This window comes from Myxine glutinosa, unplaced genomic scaffold, assembly GCF_964187855.1.
Source record: "Myxine glutinosa unplaced genomic scaffold, kmMyxGlut1.1 SCAFFOLD_1773, whole genome shotgun sequence".
Lineage (NCBI taxonomy): Eukaryota > Metazoa > Chordata > Myxini > Myxiniformes > Myxinidae > Myxine > Myxine glutinosa.
The window spans coordinates 63,797-86,774 of record NW_027617868.1 but is presented as its reverse complement, the minus strand read 5'-3'; the positions used below and the strand labels follow the sequence as shown (position 1 = coordinate 86,774).

Sequence of the window (22,978 nt, the reverse complement as noted above, 5' to 3'; positions counted from 1 at the left end):
TTACCATTTGAGTTTTGGCATCAAATTTTCAACAACGCTTTATTATGAGAATATGGAGAAGTCAAATTAATAATTGTAATCAATTTTTTAATTGTAATATTTGTAATTGTAATAATTGTAATTGTAATTGTAATAATTTTTATTTGTAATTTAATTGTAATCAAAATTTCAATTTTCATTCAATTGCCCATTAATTTAAATTTACCATTTGAGTTTTGGCATCAAATTTTCAACAAAGCTTTATTATGAGAATATGGAGAAGTCAAATTAATAATTTGGTCAAAAGGTCAAAGGTCAGGATCACATAAAATCATCAATTTTCATCAGATTGACCTGAAATTTTAAGAATTTGCATATTGGGCCACTGTATTGGTTCACCAATGAAAAGCTACAATCAGATTCTTTTTGTTTTTACATCGAAAGGTCAAAGGTCATGGTTGCATAAAATCGGCAATTTTCACCCGATTGACCTTTAATTCAAAGGATTTGCATATCGGGTCACTGAAATGGTTCACTAATCAAAAGGTAGGAGTCCAATTTTTTAGGTCAAAAGGTCAAAGGTCAAGGTTGCATAAAATCATCAATTTTCATCCAATTTACCTGAAATTTTAAGAATTTGCATATTGGGTCATAGACTTGGTTCACCAATCAAAAGCTAGAAGCTGATTTTTTTTAAATCTAAAGCTCAAAGGTCAAGGCTGCATAAAATCATCAATTTTTATTTTGTATTTTTAAAACCATTTTCGTTATATAGTCAGGTTCACTATGTCAATAAATTATATTTCGTTCAAAATCATGGTAGATTAGCAAACCTATACAATGGTATACATTTTTGGAAAGGTTATAGCATAAGGAAACTAAAAATCAATGTTTACATTTGGAGAGATACCTGTATGGCGGCCATTTTGGATTTTCAAAATGGCCACTGTAAAATACATATTTTGTTCTATTTCTGCCTCTAATTACCCTAAAAACTTTTAAAAATATACTAAACCTATATTTTCAGGGACAAGGAATCCAATGAAAGTATCAAATTAGTGCTATGGGGAATGGTAAGACACGAATCAAAGGTTTTGAATTGCAAAATACTGTCTTTATATTCGCGATAAGTTGCATAATCAAATACATGTTATCATTTTGTACAGGCAGTTAATAACATCAAAATGTGTCACAATAATTCATATCACTAAACATACACAGGCAGTCAGCAAAATCATATATACACATGGTCAGTATAACTTCACATCTACACAGGCAGTCAATGACAAAATATACACAGGCAGTCAATGGCATCAAACATACACGATTACAGAATATGCCATTTAGAGTTCGTCATCACTGTCCTGTGTGTCGTATCCGACAATATAGTCCGCATCGTTTTCACAGTCCGTTCCACACAAGCAAAGGTCGGTCAAATTGATTGGCAAATCGAATTGGTCGAATGGTCGATCGAATCGAATTCGATGAATCGAATCGAATCGAATCGGTCGAATGGTCGAATGGTCGATCGAAGCGATTGGTCGAATGGTCGAATGGTCGAATTGGTCGAATGGAATTGGTCGATTGGTCGAATTGGTCGAATCGAATTGGTCGGAATTGGCAAATGTAAACATTGATTTTCAGATTTTCCATGTAATAACGTTTCCAAAAATGTATAGGTTTGCTAATCTACCATGATTTTGAACGAAAAAACATAGTGAACCTGACTAATATTGAGCATACGGAAGAAGAAGATGTCTGAATACAAACGGATGAGGACGGGCTTTGCATTTTCAGATGCTTTCTCGTTTGGAACTGCATTGTTTGTTCACAGTTTATTATTTTGTAATCCTTGTCTTACCATCAGCACCATTATTTTGTAGATCGTATTACCTATTCCTCATATCTACACTCCACAGTACTAGCATTGAATCAGTCGCATTGCTGATGGTAGTCGAACAGCATAGCTTGTATAGGTTACAGTACAGTAATGCAGTTTATTGCCAGTCATTATTTGCTATTTTTTATTTCAAAAATATTTTCACTGTTAACAACCCAGTGTTAGTTTTACTAATACGCACACCTATTCACCAAAAAACAACATTATGAATTTGTTTTATGTTCCCAGGGATCAGACATTACATGTTTTTTTATACTCAAGTTGCAAAATGCAATTCTCATGTCGTCATAAATATTACACCGCCATAAAGGGCTGGCCTAGCACTAGACGTAACGCCGTAATGATGTCCCAGAAGTAGCGCCATCTTACTACACCATCATCTTACTAAATCCGTCGCCCCGACACTTAGCATAGCATCCGACATTCAGCCTGCAGTCTCCAGACATCAGATAGTCAGATATATGGGTTATAGTGATCAACAGCCGTCAGCGAAGCAACGGGACGGATTGAATGCTGGATGTCAGGATGACGGACAATTGTCTAGGCCGTAGAGGTCGAGACGAGAAAAATGCTTAGGGGAGGTTCGCAAAATTTTCTGCAATGCCTTTTCAAAAGAGTATGGCATGGTTGCATAAAATTCTGTTATCCTTAAGGAAAGATTTCCCTTAAGGTACATTGTGATTCCTTAGCGAAGGATTTCCTTAAGGGCTGCTGCATAAACAACCCTTAGGAAATCTTCATGGCATTCCTTAAGGTTGAGGAAATCCTTAGGAGCCATAAACTTTGCTAGGCAGCCAATCAAATTAGAGAGAGGAAAAGGCATCCGAAAGGAAGAACACGTATTGGACACATGATTTTAAATGACGCCAGTTATATTGTTACATACACGCTTATTATATGTTGCATGGGGAACATATGCTTCCGGATGAAGGAGGAATAAAATGATTTTTGTGTAAACTTCATTTGATTCTCATTGAGCATTTTATTGTAAATGCTTTAATGTGTGCAGTAAATGTTTGGAAACTTTCCGAGAATGGTGAAAGTGCGAAATTATGAAAGTGAAATATGGATGTGAAACAACAAACAGAATAGTCTGGATGTCAGGAAAGAGTGGAAATGTCATCCAAGTCACTGTACCTCCGTTCAGAGCATGTTTCACAACGTAAAAAATCAATTCGCCCTTTACCCCTGGTTGTCCGTCTCCTTCAACTTTCTCCCTCTGTTGGCATTTCCCCTTTCCCCTGCTGTTCCCTTTGCTTTGTTGTGTCCTGATCTGTTCTGCGTTCTATCCCTTCCATGAGCCTAGACCTTGTACATAAAAAAATGTCCTGTATTATTTCCCACAATTCAGGCAAATTTGTTAATCACCGTTTCAGTGTCTATATTAGCTTGTGCAGCCTCAATAATGTCATTATCTGGACCTTGTGAAGGCCTAGTCATGGTGTGAGTGTTCCTTCGACCTCTTCACTAACAACAAATGGTTTAAGCACATTTACTTAATGCTTGGAATCATGCAATATGAATTGCACCTGAGGATCATTGACATCGATGTTTGATAATGTCGTCACAAACTTGTATTTATCATCCTCCACTAGAGATGTTCCACCTTCAAACAAATGTATTATAAGGATTTGACAAAACAAAAATAATAGGAGAAAGAAGGGGGCACACCAACAGCAGGGTTGAGTGACAAAATAGAGGGAGCGGTGGAGAAATAAGTGATGTGGGGGGAGGAAAGAGGGTAAGGGAAGGACACAAGGGGTGGACAAGATGGATACAGAAGCAACTCTCAGAAAGGAAAAATTATAAATTTGGTAATAGGTGAGTGAGAGGGGAATTAACGAGGGTAGAAAGGATCATGGATTTGGATGGGGGAAGATCGAAGATGGTGGTGAACAGTAGTCTTGAAGACTTTGAGGGAAGACTGAGATTGAAGATAATGTGTGGTGAACCTTGTGCGCCATGCACAAAAATCTGTGGAGGGGGGATGGAGGGGAGGGGGGCGGAAGGCACAGAAAGAGCAGAGGGTGCAAGACCAGAAAAAGGTGGTGGAAGACATAGAGACCACCAACCTGTCTGTGATGTAAGTTACATGTCCACCGAATCGCCTTAGATTTACCTGTTAAAAGCACCTGTCTCCTGCTTTACTCATCACACTTTTTGGATGCAATGCTCATTTAAACCTTTTAGCGAAGTGAACTCTTCTTATATAGAACAAGTACAAAAAGTTTTAATTAAAACAAAAGCCGCGTCGATGTTACACAATGCCTAGATGCAGCTGTGCCTATAACGTCGATGTTATAGGCACAGGACATTCCTATTGATTCGATTACTTGATGTTATTTTTGTGCAAAGTGAAAATATATCTCGGCAATTTCCCGTGTGTGGCGACGAATTTTTAATATATCTCGGCATTTTCCCATCTGTTATTTCAGGCGGTGTATGGCTGACCATGCCGTGATTTAAAAAATATATATCTCGGCAATTTCCCATGTGTGGCGACACGTGAACGAAGCTATGCTCCTCTCTCCACATTATTGTGACGACGTATAAATTAAATATTTCATCGTGACGATTGTCATCAAATGGACGAAATTTTAATATATCTCGGCATTTTCCCGTCTGTTATTTCAGGCGGTGTATGACTGACCAGGCCGTGATTGTAAAAAAATATATCTCGGCAATTTCTCGAGTGTAGCGACACGTGAACGAAGCTATGCTCCTCTCTCCACATTATTGTGACGACATATAAATTAAATATTTCATCATGACGATTGTCATCAAATGGACGAATTTTTAATATATCTCGGCATTTTCCCGTCTGTTATTTCGGGCGGTGTATGACTGACCATGCCGCGATTTAAACAAAATATATATATCTCGGCATTTTCCCATCTCTTATTTCGGGCGGTGTATGACTGACCATGCCGCGATTTAAAAAAAAAAAATCTCAATGGACTTGAAGTTACAGGCCTTTGAGAATTCATTTCGTTCTATAAAGGGCAACTTTCATCGGATTTTCTTCCCGTTTTTTTTTCAACCGAGTCTAAAAGTATGTTAGCGACTGTGAAAAATGGAATGATATATCGAATTTGATTTGAAATAAAACTGTGTGAGAGAGGAAGACACCACGGGCCTACAAAACAGGCCTCAAAGCTATGCGAGTTAATAAAATGGTGGATATTTGTTTATATGAAGCCTCTCCCAAAATGGGTGGAGCTATGGTTCCCAGAATGGGTGGAGCTTTGAGGTTTTGTCTTCTCTGCAAGAACAAGAACAAGAAGAAGAAGAACAAGAAGAAGAAGAACAAGAAGAACAACAACAACAGCAGAGGGCACTCTATTAGCAGCGTCTGCGACGTGGCTAAAAAGTTTTCAAGTAGTTATACCATATGTCTACTGAGACCACGTAATGCTAATGTGCATTTTACTGTGCTCAAGGTACAATTCGTACCTGTATTTTCAGCAAGGTCATTAGTAAGAACAGTACTCAAACACCTCTCACCTTTCTGAACACTCCATGAGATGCTTAACATTATGTACCTTTGAAGAGTTTTGGCTTTCTACGTTGGCTACTTCTATCATTAGCAGTGCCAGTTGAATGTACCCTCTTTGTTTTGCCTCCACTTCCTACATACCATCTAGTTACAATTGTTTACATGGAGTATTCTTCACCAGCCAAAACTTTTATTACTACATACTTGTTAAGTGATATATCAATATTACTGAATTTACACTACTATGACAGAATTGCTAAAAACAAGGATACACAGTGTGTGTGTGTGTGTGTGTGTATATATATATATATATATATATATATATACATACACATACATACATACATACACATACATACATACACATACATACATACATACATACATACACAAATATATATATGTACAGTGCATTCAGAAAGTATTCAGACCGCTTCACTTTTTTCACATTTTGTTATGTTGCAGCCTTATGCTGAAGTCGTTTAAATTCATTTTTTTCCTTCATCAATCTACACTCGATACCCCATAATGACAAAGAGAAAATAGTATTTTAGAAAGTTTTGCAAATTTATGAAAAAGAAAAAAAATTAAATATCACATTGACATACAGTCAAGTGAAAAAGTAAGTACACCCCATGTAAAGTTTTGAATTTTTCAACATATTTCAACATACAGCTATTTGATCTTGATTTCAACATTATTGATAGATAAAGGTGATATAATAAAACAAATATCATGAAACATTTACATTTTGTCGTCCATTGTATAATTTAAATAAACATAAATGCAAATTTCGCATGTGGAAAAAGTAAGTACACCCTTGGCCCTAATAGGTGGTATTGTCCCCTTTGGCAGAAACAACCTCAAGTATGCGTTTCTTATAACTGTCTACCAGTCTCTGACATCGACTGGGAGAATTTTTGCCCACTCCTCCATGCGGAATTCTTTCAGCTGTGCGATGTTTGAGGGGTCTCTTGCATGCACAGCTCGTTTCAAATCCCCCCACAACATCTCGAAGGGATTTATATCCGGGCTTTGACTTAGCCATTCCAGAACCCTCCATTTATTTCTTTTCAGCCATTCCTTGGTGGATTTACTGGTATTTTTAGGGTCATTGTCATGTTGCAAGGTCCACCTTCGGTTGAGCTTCAACTTTCTGACAGTTGGCCTCACATTATCCTCAAGCATCCTCTGGTACAATGAAGAATTGATCGTGGATTCTATGATGGTGAGCTGCCCAGGCCCTGATGCAGCAAAGCTGCCCCAAACCATAATATTTCCACCACCATGTTTTACAGTTGGAATCAGGTTCTTGTGGTCAAATGCTGTCTTTGGTTTTCGCCAAACATGTCTTCTGGTACTGTGGCCAAATAACTCTACCTTTGACTCATCTGTCCAGAGCACATTGTTCCAGAAGTGCTGGTCTTTGCCGATGTGTTCATTGGCAAACTTTAGTCTTGCCCTGATGTTCTTGCTGGACAGCAAAGGTTTCCTCCTGGCACACCTACCATGTAGATCAAATTTGTGCAGCCTCTTTCTAATGGTAGACTCGTGCACTTTGACATCAACAGTGGCAAGAGCTACCTGTAGGTCCCGTGATGACATTCTGGGGGTTCTTAGAGACTTCTTTCAGCATCTTGCGGTCTGCTCTTGGGCTGAACTTGCTGGGGCGGCCTGGCCTGAACAAGTTGGAAGTTGTTTGGAATCTTCTCCACTTGTAGATGATCTTTCGGACAGTCGAATGATTGATGTCAAATTGTTTGGAGATCTTTTTAAATCCCTTCCCAGACTCGTAGGCATCTATAACCTTCTTTCTGAAGGCCTCAGAGAGCTCCTTTGATCTAGGCATGGTGACACCGCACACTTCAACAACAAAGAGCAAACCAAACTAAATGTCTGAGGTTTAAATAAGACAGGTTCCTCCAAGATCCTCTCTAACGATGTTCTAATCATTTGCACCTGAGCTGGTGCACCTGATTCTAATTTTAGGTATTTGAAGTCGTGATAAATGTCGGGGTGTACTTACTTTTTCCACATGTGAAATTTGCATTTATGTTTATTTAAATGATACAATGGACTACAAAATGTAAATGTGTCATGATATTTGTTTTATTATATCACCTTTATCTATCAATATTGTTGAAATGAAGATCAAATAGCTGTATGTTGAAATATGTTGAAAAAGTCAAAACTTTACATGGGGTGTACTTACTTTTTCACATGACTGTAAGTATTCATTCCCTTTGCTATGACACTTGAAATTTAGCTCAGGTGCCTCCCATTTCTCTTGATCATCTTTGAGATGTTTCTACACCTTGATTGGAGTCCACTTGTGGTAAATTCAATTGATTGGACATGATTTGGAAAGGCACACACCTGTCTATATAAGGTCTCACAGCTGACAATGCATATCAGAGCAAAAACCAAGCCATGATGTCGAAGGAACTGCCTGCAGAGCTCAGAGACAGGATTGTGTCGAGGCACAGATCTGGGGAAGCCTACAAAAAATTTTCTGCTGCATTGAAGGTTCCCAAGAGCACAGTAGCCTCCATAATTCTTAAATGGAAGAAGTTTCGAACAACCAGGACTCTTCCTAGAGCTGGCCGCCCGGCCAAACTGAGCAATCGGGGGTTGAATGGCCTTGGCAAGAGAGGTGACCAAGAACCCGATGGTCACTCTGGCTGAGCTCCAGAGATCCTGTGTGGAGATGGGAGAAACTTCCAGAAGGACAACCATCACTGCAACACTCCACCGATCTGGGCTTTATGGCAGAATGGCCAGATCGAAGCCTCTCCTCAGTGAAAGACACATGAAAGCCCGCTTGGAGTTTGCAAAAAAAGCACTTTAAGGACTCTCAGACTGTGAGAAACAAGATTCTGTGGTCTGATGAAACCAAGATTGAACTGTTTGGCTTCCGTCGCGCGAGTTCATGCCATTGGGCGTTTCCCGCGCAAGGACCCGGGGACCCATTTGGTGGCGGCGGGGTTTGGGGAGCACTTGCGGAGACCAGAGCAGAGTCGCAGGCAAACACACCACACACATTTTTGCTTTCGTTTATTTCTCCCTGTGTCTGTATTTGAGTCAATGTGGAGACTTCTCAATTTAGGAATTAGTTTTACATTCATTGCTTTGTTCCCTGGAATTTATTTTCATTAAACCCGTTATTTGTACAGTTTCCAATTCGTGTCTGTCTTGTTTATTTGTCGTGGGTTCGAGGACGCCCCAGTGAAACCCGTGCAGGTAAGCCCCGTCACCCTCCACCCTCACGCGTGCTGAAGAGATAACACCGCCATAGTTTGGGTACGCCTCGGAGTTAAAGCTCGATTGGTCATCCGTCACCCAGCGGTGTTAATTCCTGGGGACACGACAATATGTAATATAATTAATATTAATTCATATAATTATTAATAATATAATGTAATACCGGTGTAATACCATATCCAACTCGGTCCCCAGCTAGCTTAATGTCCCAATCATTGATGCCTGCTTGCAAAACATCAGGGTGACAGTTTATAGTCGGGGTCAACCCCAGGTGGGACAGCTCAAAGGTGAGTGCGAAACAGCATGTAAGACCCAGCCTTCTGTGGAAGTCTCCCACTGAACGACTAATTGAGCTCAACTCTGCTTAGCTTCTGATACCTGATGGGAAAGGGAGTATCGGCATTAATAAATTGCAGACAGCATCAATTGTTTATTTTCCAACTACCAAGTTAGAGTTTACCTGTACAAAATGTTGTTGTACAATGCTTAATAGCAGGAATAGCAGGATTGGGGCCAAATATTATTACGTGCACAAAAATATTAAGTTGGATTCAGAAGGCAGAAGTTTATATTTAAAATAATTGTCATAAAAAAGGAAAGCAAATGGAGAAGAGGAGAGAAAATATAGGCTAGGGGGCTTTAAGGTGAAGAGGAAAGAGAAGCGAAAGGATGTTTCGAGGAGAGTACAAGGGGAGTGGTCAAATTACGCTACTTTTGCAAACATAAAGTAAGATGTACATAACACCCCCAATATATTGAAAGCTTGCACAACATTGTTTAGTTTTGTCATAACTTTAGAATTACCTGTCAACCTCTTACCATCATCTGCACACTCCTCCAATGGCTTCTGCAGACGGGCTTTCCTTGGATCTAACCAAGACGTTGTCTGATTCTTGTGACTATACAAAAGAGAACAAAAACCATCGGGAAAAAAAATCAATTTGGTGTCTTTTTGCAAAGCATAATACCACCATGGAAATTTTTTATTACAAACGAATGGGCAAATATTTTAGTTTATAAAACTGACAGAACTAGCTGTCTTAAAATATGTAAATACTAAACACAAATAACAGCCCTTCATTGAAAAATATTGGGTTTTGGTCGATTGGACCATGAAGTGGTCCATCTCTTGCCTAAATAAGGACAAAAGTTGAAACGAATGCCTGTTCTGTGCAAGAGGGCTAAAGTAGAACAGTGGAGGATAACAAAAATTTCAAGGGCTGTGTGCTTTGCACTTTGCTGTGTGTTACTATAACCTTTTTTATACTTGGGCTAAGGCTCGGAGTAGAGCTGACACACACACACACACATACACACACACACACACACACACACACACACGTACATACTGATGAGACACACACCCTAACATAATCAATCACTTAACACAGCCACTGAGCTTGGGGGAAGTGCCAACACTAACGTCACTTCCCAGGATACTCTGGGTACCAGTGACGTCATAACAATGGCGCAGCTTTTCTCACCATACTCAGTGGGGTATTTCCTCAAGAGGAATTTCCTCCTCCTCATGGATGCCAACCGATGGGGGTTGTCCATGCTCTATCCTTTTCAAGGAAGGAAGCAGCACATACCATTTTTTAAGTCTTTGGTATGACTTGAACCAGTCCAATACAGGTGGGTGTTTTTTAGGAGACACCACCTGCTTACGAGATGGCCGCTGGGTCCCTAAGGGACCTCATCTGCCCTTTGCCAGGTGTTGTTTTTAGTCCTGGCAGGGTGTCACAGTCACCCTCCCGACTAGCAAAGCCAGTAAGCGGTGTCGGTTTAGTCGCCGACAACCCGACCACGAGGTGGGGAAATCACCTCAACACAAGCCGACACGCCGACAACCACCTCAACACAAGCCGACACGCCGACAACCCGACGGCCGACAGGCACCTCAACACAACCCCTTGGTGGGGAAAACCCCCTTAAGGGAGGGGGGGGGGGTTAAATTGCTACAACCTCCAAGTCTGTCGAGTTTGGTTGGCATTGGATAAGTATCGACCGAATGTATCCCGGTCAAAAATCGTCAGACACACAGACACCAGATTGCATATTTTAGTATGCTGATACTTTTTCAACATAAATAATTCATTCCAAATTTGCCTGTCAGAACGACAATAAATCCTCATATAATCAATCACAAGTGAAATATTTGGCACAAGAAAAACAGCATTAATAGAGTCAGTGTATTCTGACATGCTATTTTTTTATTTTTTTTTGTATGCAAGATCGAGGCTCGTGTAAGAGCTAACATTAATCACAAAAAGACAAACTGACACATAAAACATAAGATAAAGGGAGCGGGAGACAAGATGGGGAGAGAGAGGGAAGCACATAAGTACAACAGGAGAGAACAGGGACATCAGGAGATCTGTGGGAGGGAGAGGGCTTGGGGGGAGGGGACACGGGAAGGGGGGGTGGGGGGGGGGAGAGGTTAAAAAAAATAAAAACACATGGACACGGCTAGGACTTCCAGGAAAGAAGTCGGAATTTCAAAAAAGTGGATCTGGGGTGAATTCGCGGGTGTAGAAAATATCAATGTTTTGGATGGGGGAAGATAAGAGATGGTGGTGAACAGCTGTTTTAAAGACCTGGAGGGAGGAGTGGGATTGAAGAGAGTGAGGGAGTTTGTTCCAGAGGCGGGAGAAAAGAGGAATGAAAGAGTGTGTACAAGTACACATATTGATCTTCAGTTTGTTAATACTTGTGTACATGTACGCACACCGTAGTTATAATGTCTGTTTAAAACAGCGCACATGTCGACATGTCGTGGTATTAAATACATTTTGTGGATTGCAATTCTCACTCTATGAAATAGGTTTCCCCTTTCTCGGTGACTGCCACCTCCCAATGGCCGGGAAGAGGTTCTTCGAAGGATTCCGAGTGCGAGGGATGTAGTCCTGACCGCCCACCGGTAACGACCATCTCGGAGACGCTTTCCTCATCACTCGAAACTGTGGTGCATTAAAAATTTACTTGCGCATATTTAAAAAAACGTGGAAAATGTACGATTTAAAACCACATACAGTAAGACTTTCCCCACATTGTTTACCAACTTGGTTAAGATGGAAAATGACCAGCATATAAAACAGAGAAAAGGATTTGGTGGGAGGTGGGATTGTGAAGTTTAAATGTTTTAAAATGTATGTTATAGGATAGGCCAATTGGAGGAGCTTTTACTCAAATGACATTGATGACAAAGACATTACTAGGTATCAGTGTACCTTTACATTAATTACAAAGACAACTAGAACGGCACTCGGTAGAGCGCATACCTCCACCTGGCTGAACAGTTTATGTTCTGTATCCCACTGATAGGCCGGATCTGGATTCAGACCTGAACCAAAATCTAATCGGCTTGTTCTTGTCACCAAACCGACTCATCCATCAAGTTTAGTCATAACTCGTCCAAAACTTTTATAAATATCATGTTATATATCGCTTTCATCCGATCCCTCAAAGGTGAAGAATCACCAAAGAAATTTAATAATTCTCGTATCCAAATCCATATTCAGATCTTCACCAAAATCTAATCGATTCGGCCTTGTCACACACACAAACTGTCCACCAAGTTTCGTTCAAATCCGTCAATAACCTTTTGAGATATCGTGCTGTATGTCGGTTTCAGCCCCATCACTCAATGGTGAAGAAACACTTTAAAAATTCTCTAATCTGGATGCGGATTCCAATCTTCACCAAAATCTAATAATTTCGTCCTTGTCACATACGCTACCTCTCCGCCAAATTTCGTCCGAATCCGTCGACAACTTTTTGAGATATCTCGTTCACAGACAAAGAGACAAACAGACAGACAGACAGGGGTGAAAACATAACCTCCATCCACCTTCGGCGGCGGAGGGTAATTCCAAAGACAAACATGTCCAGTATATGGAATCTGAACCTGGGTTTCTAGCTGCATCATGAGACAGCCCAAAATTCGGTGAGAGTGAGAGTGGTGGGAGTTGAGAGAGTGGTGGGAGTTGAGAGAGTGGTGGGAATTGAGAGAGTGGTGAGAGTTGAGAGAGTGGTGGGAGTTGAGAGAGTGGTGGGAGTTGAGAGAGTGGTGGGAGTTGAGAGAGTGGTGGGAGTTGAGAGAGTGGTGGGAGTTGAGAGAGTGGTGGGAGTTGAGAGAGTGGTGGGAGTTGAGAGAGTGGTGGGAATTGAGAGAGTGGTGAGAGTTGAGAGAGTGGTGGGAGTTGAGAGAGTGGTGGGAGTTGAGAGAGTGGTGGGAGTTGAGAGAGTGGTGGGAGTTGAGAGAGTGGTGGGAGTTGAGAGAGTGGTGGGAGTTGAGAGAGTGGTGGGAGTTGAGAGAGTGGTGGGAGTTGAGAGAGTGGTGGGAGTTGCGAGAGTGGTGGGAGTTGAGAGAGTGGTGGGAGTTGAGAGAGTGGTGGGAGTTGAGAGAGTGGTGGGAGTTGAGAGAGAGGTGGGAGTTGAGAGAGTGGTGGGAGTTGAGAGAGTGGTGAGAGTTAAGAGAGAGGTGGGAGTTGAGAGAGTGGTGGGAGTTGAGAAAAGGGGTGGGAGTTGAGAGAGTGGTGGGAGTTGAGAGAGTGGTGGGAGTTGAGAGAGTGGTGGGAGTTGAGAGAGAGGTGGGAGTTGAGAGAGTGGTGGGAGTTGAGAGAGAGGTGGGAGTTGAGAGAGTGGTGGGAGTTGAGAGAGTGGTGGGAGTTGAGAGAGTGGTGGGAGTTTAGAAAGTGGTGGGAAGGTGAGAGTGGGGAGAGGACCAAAAGGTACCCAGAAAATAATAATACACATTCATGACAAAATAATTTTTAAACTTCATTATACTGTATGCTTTTTTTGTAATTGCAGTGAAATAAAATCAAAAGATATATATCTTTTATTGTACAAATAGTTCGGACAACTGAAAATATAATTTTACAAAAATATATTTAATGTGGCACAACATTATAGAGGTCATCATCATTATCATTTGTTCCATGACCCCAAATCGTTGGGGTGCCACAGTGGTATTTTTGGGCGGGCAAACAGACCTGTAGGTCAAAGAGACTATCAATAACTAAGTGTTGCAGCAAACCTTGAGGACTTTCTGGAGGCATTGATCCAATGGAGCCTGAATGTATTCCTCGATGCTCCATGCTGCTCACTGAACGAGACCTCGGCCGGGTGGTCCCAGATCCCGTTTGTGGAAGCGGGAGTGGGCCCGGGTCAGCCGGAGGCTTTGGCGTCCCATAAAAGTGACCTTTTTGTCCACAGGTTCATGAGGAGAGAAAAGGAGCGATGAAAGAATCGTGCCTGCAGCAACGTTTCATACACATGGTGAACCAGTATGCCTCAAGTGTTCAGCTTTACAAGGGAGACAATAACCATATCTATTTGATGTGGAAAGAGTGTTTCACAAAATAACATTGTCATCATGAAACCAAGTTATGTCGTTTTATTAAACTTTAACATAGCATGAAATTGAAACAAAATGTATTTCATTGTATTATTCCTGTCACCGTGAGCCTTTGAAGAGAATAATTGATGGACAAAATTTAATACCATGATAAAATCAAAAATGCACTTTGAAAATGTGGATCACTTTTTATTTTTGGAAACAAAGAAAGTGAACTATTTTTCGAAAGATGTCATTTCTAACTTCTACCATATCCAATAAAAACACAAATTTACAGTTGAATTATTGGGAAAGGTGCATCCTTTACATTGACATCCAGGGATTTTTCATCGATTTAAATCCCAACATTACTGAGATGGGCATTTTTAAGTGGATGAAATTAGGAATGGGATGGACATCAAAAAGAGAAATGCTAATTTTTTGTGGAAATTAAACTATGATGACACTTCTCTTACTCTGATGAAGGGCTACTTTGAAATGAAGGATGAAGATGAAGATGAAACAATATACAGTATATATGAGTATATATAATATATATACAGTCACGTGAAAAGTAAGTACACCCCATGTAAAGTTTTGACTTTTTCAACATATTTCAACATACAGCTATTTGATCTTCATTTCAACAATATTGATAGATAACGGTGATATTGAAGCACGCGGTGCTACGCGCGCGACTTGCTACCAAGGAGGAAGCGGACAACGCGGTAAGTTTATAGTTCTTTATTCCAAAGAGGTCACTGTAGCACTCGCGCGCTCCGGGCTGCGCGCCCGGTGTATATCCTGAGGCCACGCCTACCCCTTGGGCGTGGCCGCCACCCACTTGGTGCGCGGAATGATGTCACCACGCCAGTGGGCTTTCGTGTACGCCACAATATAATATAACAAATATCATGAAACATTTACATTTTGTAGTCCATTGTATAATTTAAATAAACATAAATGCAAATTTCGCATGTGGAAAAAGTAAGTACACCCTTGGCTCTTATAGGTGGTATTGCCCATTTTGCCCACTCTTTTGCCCACTCTTTGCCCACATTTGCCCAAATTTTTGCCGACTCCTCCATGCAGAATTATTTTAGCTGTGCGATGTTTGAGGGGTTTCTTGCATGCACAGCTCGTTTCAAATCCCTCCACAACATCTCGATGGGATTTAGATCCGGGCTTTGACTTGGCCATTCCAGAACCCTCCATTTCTTTCATTTCAGCCATTCCTTGGTGGATTTACTGGTATGTTTAGGGTCATTGTCATGATACAACGTCCACCTTCGGTTGAGCTTCAACTTTCCGACAGATGGCCTCACATTATCCTCAAGCACCCTCTGGTACAATGAAGAATTCAGAGTGGATTATATGATGCTGAGCTGCCCAGGCCCTGATGCAGCAAAGCTGCCCCAAACAATAATATTTCCACCACCATGCTTTACAGTTGGTATCAGGTTCTTGTGGTGAAATGCTGTCTTTGGTTTTCGCGAAACATGTCTTCTGGTACTGTGGCCAAAAAGCTCTACCTTTGACTCATCTGTCCAGAGCACATTGTTCCAGAAGTGCTGGTCTTTGCCTAGGTGTTCATTGGCAAACTTTGGTCTTGCCCTGATGTTCTTTTTGGACAGCAAAGGTTTCCTCTTGGCACACCTCCCGTGTAGATCAAATTTGTGCAGCCTCTTTCTAATGGTAGACTCGTGTACTTTGACATCAACAGCAGCAAGAGCTACCTGTAGGTCCCGTGATGACATTCTGGGGGTTCTTAGAGACTTCTTTCAGCATCTTGCAGTCTGCTCTCAGGCTGAACTTGCTGGGGTGGCCTGGCCTGAACAAGTTGGCAGTTGTTTGGAATCTTCGCCACTTGTAGATGATCTTCCGGACAGTCGAATGATTAATTTTAAATTGTTTGGAGATCTTTGTAAATCCCTTCCCAGACTCGTAGGCATCTATAACCTTCTTTCTGAAGGCCTCAGAGAGCTATTTTGATCTCGGCATGGTGACGCCACACACTTCAACAACAAAGAGCAAACCAAACGAAATGTCTGAGGTTTAAATAAGACAGGTTCCTCCAAGATCCTCTCTAACGATGTTCTAATCATTTGCACCTGAGCTGGTGCACCTGATTCTAATTTTAGGTATTTGAAGTAGTGATAAATGTAGGGGTGTACTTACTTTTTCGACATGCGAAATTTGCATTTATGTTTATTTAAATTATACAATGGACTACAAAATGTAAATGTTCGTTGATATTTGTTATATTATATCACCTTTATCTATCAATATTGTTGAAATGAAGATCAAATAGCTGTGTGTTGAAATATGTTGAAAAAGTCAAAACTTTACATGGGGTGTACTTACTATATATATATATATATATATATATATATATATATATATATATATATATACATATATATATATATATATATATATATATACATATATATATATATATATACATATATATATATATATATATATATATATATATATATATATATACAGTATATATATACACACACACACATATGCACAAATTCCTCTCTGAGTGGATCTCTTCCTTATGCACGGCCACATCTTTAAAGCTACAAACTCCATACTCAGGGTAGAGGAACAACCTTGTGCGGTAAGTGACATGGGCTATGTGGCTGCAGTCTCAGAGGCTGTTTTGAGGCTGCAAATTGAGGGAAAGGTGACCAATATGTCAATTTTTAGCAAACGGGACGACCAATTACTCTGAAATTGGAAAGGCTGGATCTGTGAGGGCAACACAATTAACCTTTTTTGAAGTGCATCAAATAATTAAAATTGATAGATGACCTTAATCTTTCCTCTCACTGTGGACGGGTACTTTTGCTAGTTAGTTATTCGATAAAATCCATTCTTTATTTTGTCCACCATAGCTGCAGACTGACATTACCTTTCATAGAGACAAGCATTCTGTTGCATTTAAATATCGCCACACAGAAGTATTGATGAAAATCTAGGGCAGTTTTTCATCACGTTAAATATTTATTGGTCAAGGAGATAATGAGAATTATTTTTGTACCATTATAGGTTCCAGTCTCCATCAATGCTCCACTCTGCTCCAAAAATAAGAATTCCTCTTCTGAGATGAAGTTGTAGTCCACTCCAGGAACCTCACCCTCACGAGGTGGTCGAGTTGTGCCTGTTAGACATTCCCACAGACACGAAATTCACAAATGTAGAAGTTGAGTGTAAAAAAAAAGGACATTAACAGGAGTTAGCAATTAAAAAATCATTCTTAGTTTTCCATCTTGGAAACTATAAGAGAACAGCATTATTAGCTGCTATTTAGGCACCAGCCAGGTTTACTTCTGACAAACCATGCGGTCCTTCTCCATATTGATGAGCAAACATATTTCTGCATGTCTGGCCTATCTTAGCTGAATTGCCACACACTTGCTCTGGAGGAAAATGGAGAGAAAGCAGGACAGAGAAAAAACAAAAAAGAAAGTCATATGAAGTCATTACGTTTGGAAAATGTAAGATCACGGGCCTTTGTCTGTGCTCAGTTAAATGCGTAAGTGAAAAGATACTGAAATACAGGAAGTGGTTCACACTATGCAGAAAAAGGTAAAACATTATTTGTGACCTTTGCATTTCTTTTTAATTAATGGGAACAAGGGGCATGGAGGAGCAAACACTGAAAAGAAAACAGATCAACAAACAATAAAACAAATAGTGTTCCTTGATCATAAAATTAAATTCCATTATTGTTATATGCAAATTCCAACATTAAAACTTATTATGCACCACATCATTATTCACAGTTATCTTTCTGATGTATTTGAAGTGGAAATTTGCTCAGGCTTAACATTTTATTTTACTTTTTTTGCGAGACCCTTTCTGATCCCGTTGAGCCGAAGGGGCTGGGCCTTCTTATCCGAAAGTGCCAGGTCAGAAATTTTCTTACGTTGCATTTTTGTTTCATACCATTAAAATAGAACAATTTGCACCAAAACATTTTCTCGGGCACAAATTTCTGATTAAAACCATTTGTGGACCCTAATAAGTGTCATTCTTATATGCAAATGCCGATGATTTTCATTTCTTACGCATGTGTTTTATATTCAGTATCCAATGTAGATGTCAAAAAATAATAATCAGCCTCGGGTTTAAATATTTCCGAAAAAGGGTTTTAAGTGTCTTTTTAAGGGTTTGCCACTTGCAAATACTGGAAATGCGCAACTCAAGAAATGGATTTTGTTGAATGTCAAGGTAATGTAACATGATTAAGAGTATCAAACCTTTTGGGCACGAGTTTATAATTAAACTCTGACCAACTCTGAGTCTAATAGCATTTTCCTGTGGATGGATAACTTTTGCATGATTTATTAGTAAACCCCTATATGAGTAATATATTAGTGAACCCCATGAAACCCCTCTGCACAATTCAATGATTCTCTCTCCAAAAGTAAATCCAAAACATTTGAATCTCTTCACACTGTACAAGTGACCACCAAATCTGACCAAACGGACACTATCAAGGCAGACCTGGATCTGTTCAGGTGATTTCTGAGTGCTTCTGCCAGTGGTAGAGAAATCAGCGTTCCCTTTCAATGATACTCTCTCCAAAAGTAAATCCAAAACATTTGAATCGCTTCACACTGTGCAAGTGACCACCAAATCTAACCAAACTGACACTATCAAGGTAGACCTGGATCTGTTCAGGTGATTTCTGAGTGCTTCTGCCAGTGGTAGAGAAATCAGCATTCCCTTGTTACTTAGGCATGAGCTATCACCTGGTCCCTTGTAACTGGCTACACTTCATCAACACCTCAGGAAAGCAGATAAAGCTCCTCTTTCCCATATACTTGCTTGCATATACTTGCATCCCGGTCGATCGCTGGATTAATGCCAGGGGGGTTGACTCAGCCTGTCATCCTTCCGAGGTTGGCAAATTGAGTACCAGTTCACTGGTAATTCCCTGTGTGTCGCAAGAGGCGACTAACAGGGTTGGTGGCAGGAAGGGCATCCGGCCATAAAACATTGCCTCAAAAAAGGGGACCACGGTGCCCGAAAAAGGCCAACCCCTGCTCTACGGGGAAAAATGGCCTCTGAAGGTGGTTCTTCTTTCCCATATACTTGCTGAAGCACACAAGAAGGAGGATACACCAAAAACGAGTGATCCCACTCGTGTTCTAGTAGATGCCATTGAATTGACCTGGTGCAAGCCATCGGTAAACCAGCGAATGCTACAACATTTGGTTACCTTCCTGATTCATATTGCCGAGCCATTTTTAGCCAATTCTCATAATCATGCACCAGAGCGGATGTAGTGTTTGATTCATATCAACCCAATACAATAAAGTCGGGAACACGGACACGGCCTACAAACAAAAGTAAGGAAAATTTGCCGAATATAGGATTCTCAGAATATTCAGCTACCAGCATTCTGGAAAATGTCATCTACACGGTTGAGAATAAGGTCAATGTCATCCATTTGCTGACCATATAACCTTTGTTAGAGGCAGAGAGGCTAATGTAGAATCAAGAACTTGTAGCTGCAGGAGGATGTGATAGCCCTGATGAAGAAGCAGATGCCAGATTATTTCTTCATGCATTTGATGTTGCCCAAAGAAATTTTCAACAAGTTAGTCTGCAGCATGGACCTGATGTATTGCACTTCTCACCTATCATCAGACAACTGAAGAGGTATGGATGGATTCTGGGAGTACAAATAAACCTAAGTACATCACTGTGCATGATGTAAAGCAATTCTTAACCCCTCATATCAGAAACCTGCCTGCGTTTCATGCAATCCCTGGGTGTGATTCAACAAACCAGTTCAGTGGACATGAGAAAAAAACAACAACATGGACAATATACGGTACATTGCAGAATCAGAACCCCTTCATTGTTTTACTGACAGGACAGATAAAGCTTTGCATGATGCAGGAGTTTTTGTTGTCAGGTTGTATAGTTGAACCTCTTCTTCATCAATAGATGCATTTATGCAGAGATGTTCCATAGAGTTAGAAGCAATCCTGAGAAGCTGCCAATGACACATGACTTATTGATACCACACCTGAAAAGATCAAAAGTCAGCATCAAATGATGAGTTGGCACACCAGGCAACTGTTGTACAACCTGTTCTCACACTTCCTGATGAATCTGTCTGGGAATACACTCTAACCCCACTTTAATGCAGTTGGAACCAGTGTAATCCATGTGCACAGAATTATTGACATGTGGCTGCAAGACGAAGTGTACCTAAGCACACATGGAACAAGCACCAACTACCTTGATCCTTTGGTTACGGATGCATGACTGAATGTGGTAATCCCAATAGCCCCTCCACTGAAGAGGCTGAGCATTAGGAAGCACAATCATAAGATAATAACTAAATCAGTTTATGTTGTGACAGCTCCTAATAGTTCCACAGGTCATCATTCCATTGTATTCCTATGTCATGTGCACATCATTAATATGCAAGTCAGATGTCGTGACATTTTGCTTTGTCTAATATGCTTACTTTGGAGAACAAGTGAATCCTCTTGGATTGCGCTGAGGTTCGGGCATGGAATTTCTAGGAGGAAGTATAATTTGTATGCAATGAAAGTACATGTAATATGGGATCGAGTAAGATCGAGTAAGCTTCACCAGTGCGCGTGCGCGAATTTACGTCACGTCGGCAGCGAGAAGGCATTCCCCAACACGAACCAATCAGGAACTGCCACGCCCACTTATATGATCTCAGAATTCCTGTGACAGGAATTAGCGTTACACTGGCTGGAAGTCATTCGCTAGAGGCGCTTCCTCAGCGCCAATCACCAGTGCGCGTGCGCGAATTTACGTCACGTCGGCAGCGAGAAGGCGTTCCCCAACACGAACCAATCAGGAACTGCCACGCCCACTTATATGATCTCAGAATTCCTGTGACAGGAATTAGCGTTACACTGGCTGGAAGTCAATCGCTAAAGGCGCTTCCTCAGCGCCAATAATTGATTCAAGTAAAACCACATTTCACTTATTTATGCTTTCTCTCACATTGTCAGGGAAGGATTATGGAACTAATGCAGAAAAGATTGGAATCATTTTAATATGTATTTTTACAAATTTTATATCAGAATAGTTATTATTTGTTGATGGTGGTTCATGATAAATGTACGAGGGTCGATAAAAAAGTAATGCCTCTTATTTTATTTCTCACTAAATATGAAACAAATTACAACTAGAAAGCATCGTCCGCGTCCACTTTGTATTCGGACTTCTTCTTCCGTATGCTAAACATGACGAAAACAGATAAAACTAGAAGGGCACTCGGTAGAGCGTTCTTATCACCTATCCAACTCATTCACCTAGTTTCGTCATAACTCGTCCACAACTTATTGAGATATCGTGCTATATATTGTTTTGGCCCCATCTCTCAATGGTGAAGAATCCCTTTAAAAAAGAATTTTTTTTTGTCATATCCGGCCGGATCCGGATCTTCACAAAAAAATCGAAGCAATTTGTCTTTGTCACACCCAAACTGCCCACCAAATATAATCTGAATCCATCCACAACTTTTTGAGATATCCTGCACACAAATAAACAAACAGACAGACAAACAAGAAAGACGTCGTGCAGAGCTGCAAAATACATCCGCCCCCATAAAAAACGTTTCCATGGATACATCAAATTGTTCATTTCATTGATATTAAAATTGACAACCTTAATAAAAGCTCAGGTCAATCAGATGAAAATTGATTATTTTTCAGATGAAAATTGATGATTTTAGAAACTTGACCCTGAGTTTGACCCCTCAAAAATAGTTGGTTTCCCAATTCAGTAATGCACTATGCAATTGCTTTTTAATTTCCAGGTTAATCGGAAGAAATTTGATGATTTTTCAGATGAAATTTGATTTTTGAAGTTTGACATTGAGTTGACCCTTGACCTTTAAATAGTTGGTTTCCCAATTCAGTGATGCACTATGTAATTGCTGTTTAATCTCCAAGTTAATATGATGAAAAGTGAAGATTTTTCAGATGAAATTTGATGATTTTAGAAGTTTGACCACGAGTTGACTTTTGACCTTTGACCTCAAAATATATGGTTTCCCAATTCAGTGATGCACTATGTAATTGCTGTTTAATTTTCAAGTTAATAAGATGAAAAGTGAAGATTTTTTAGATGAAATTTGATGACTTTAGACATTTGAGCTTGAGTTCACCTTTGACCTTTTGACCTCAAAATATATGGTTTCCCAATTCAGGAGGCATTGTGCAATTGCTCTTTCATTTTCAGGTTAATAGGATGAAATTACAATGTTTCAGATGAAAATTTATGATTTTATAAGTTTTACTATTGACCGTTTGACCTCAAAAATAGTTGGTTTCCCAATTCAGTGACGCACTATGTAATTGCTCTTTAATTTTCAGGTTAATTGGATGAAAATGACGATTTTAGAAATGTGACCTCAAGATAGCCGATGACCTCAAAGTCAATAAGATTCTCAGTCGTGACTACCTCTACACCTTGGTAAAGTGTCATGATGATCGGTTTGGAATTGTGATCTGTAGGCGATTGACAGACAGACAGACAGACAAATAGAAAAACAGACAGGCAGACCAATATACTTTTTAAATCTTCGATTTTGCAAGTAACAAACAGACAGAGGTGAAAATATAACCTCCATCTACCTTCGGCTTCAGCACTGAACGTCGATATCGGTTTCTCTGCACTATCAGTTTCAATATCGGTTGCTATCACTTTATTTTCATCATGTGCATCAATCTGAAGCTATGATGAATGATCGGTTTGTATCACTTTATTTTCATCATGTGCATCAATCTGAAGCTATGATGAATGATCGGTTTGTATCACTTTATTTTCATCATGTGCATCAATCTGAAGCTATGATGAATGATCGGTTTGTATCACTTTATTTTCATCATGTGCATCAATCTGAAGCTGTGATGAATGTTTTCGTACATCCTGGTCGACTAATAATCATCTTATCATGCTTGACCTCGTTTCTGGACTT

General features: G+C 40.1%; 1 protein-coding gene across 1 annotated transcript in view; it reads right to left on the bottom strand.

Moving 5' to 3' along the window:
- LOC137424594 (membrane-associated guanylate kinase, WW and PDZ domain-containing protein 3) overlaps positions 1-22,978 on the bottom strand; it is a 48,277-nt gene that overhangs the window by 5,157 nt on the left and 20,142 nt on the right. The window contains exons 3-6 of the mRNA XM_078769247.1: positions 17,033-17,152; positions 13,678-13,842; positions 11,449-11,596; positions 9,456-9,535 (exon numbers count right to left, since the gene is read on the bottom strand). Coding sequence (XP_078625373.1) covers positions 9,456-9,535; positions 11,449-11,596; positions 13,678-13,842; positions 17,033-17,152 — 513 coding nt within the window. The remainder of the gene's footprint in view (positions 1-9,455; positions 9,536-11,448; positions 11,597-13,677; positions 13,843-17,032; positions 17,153-22,978) is intronic.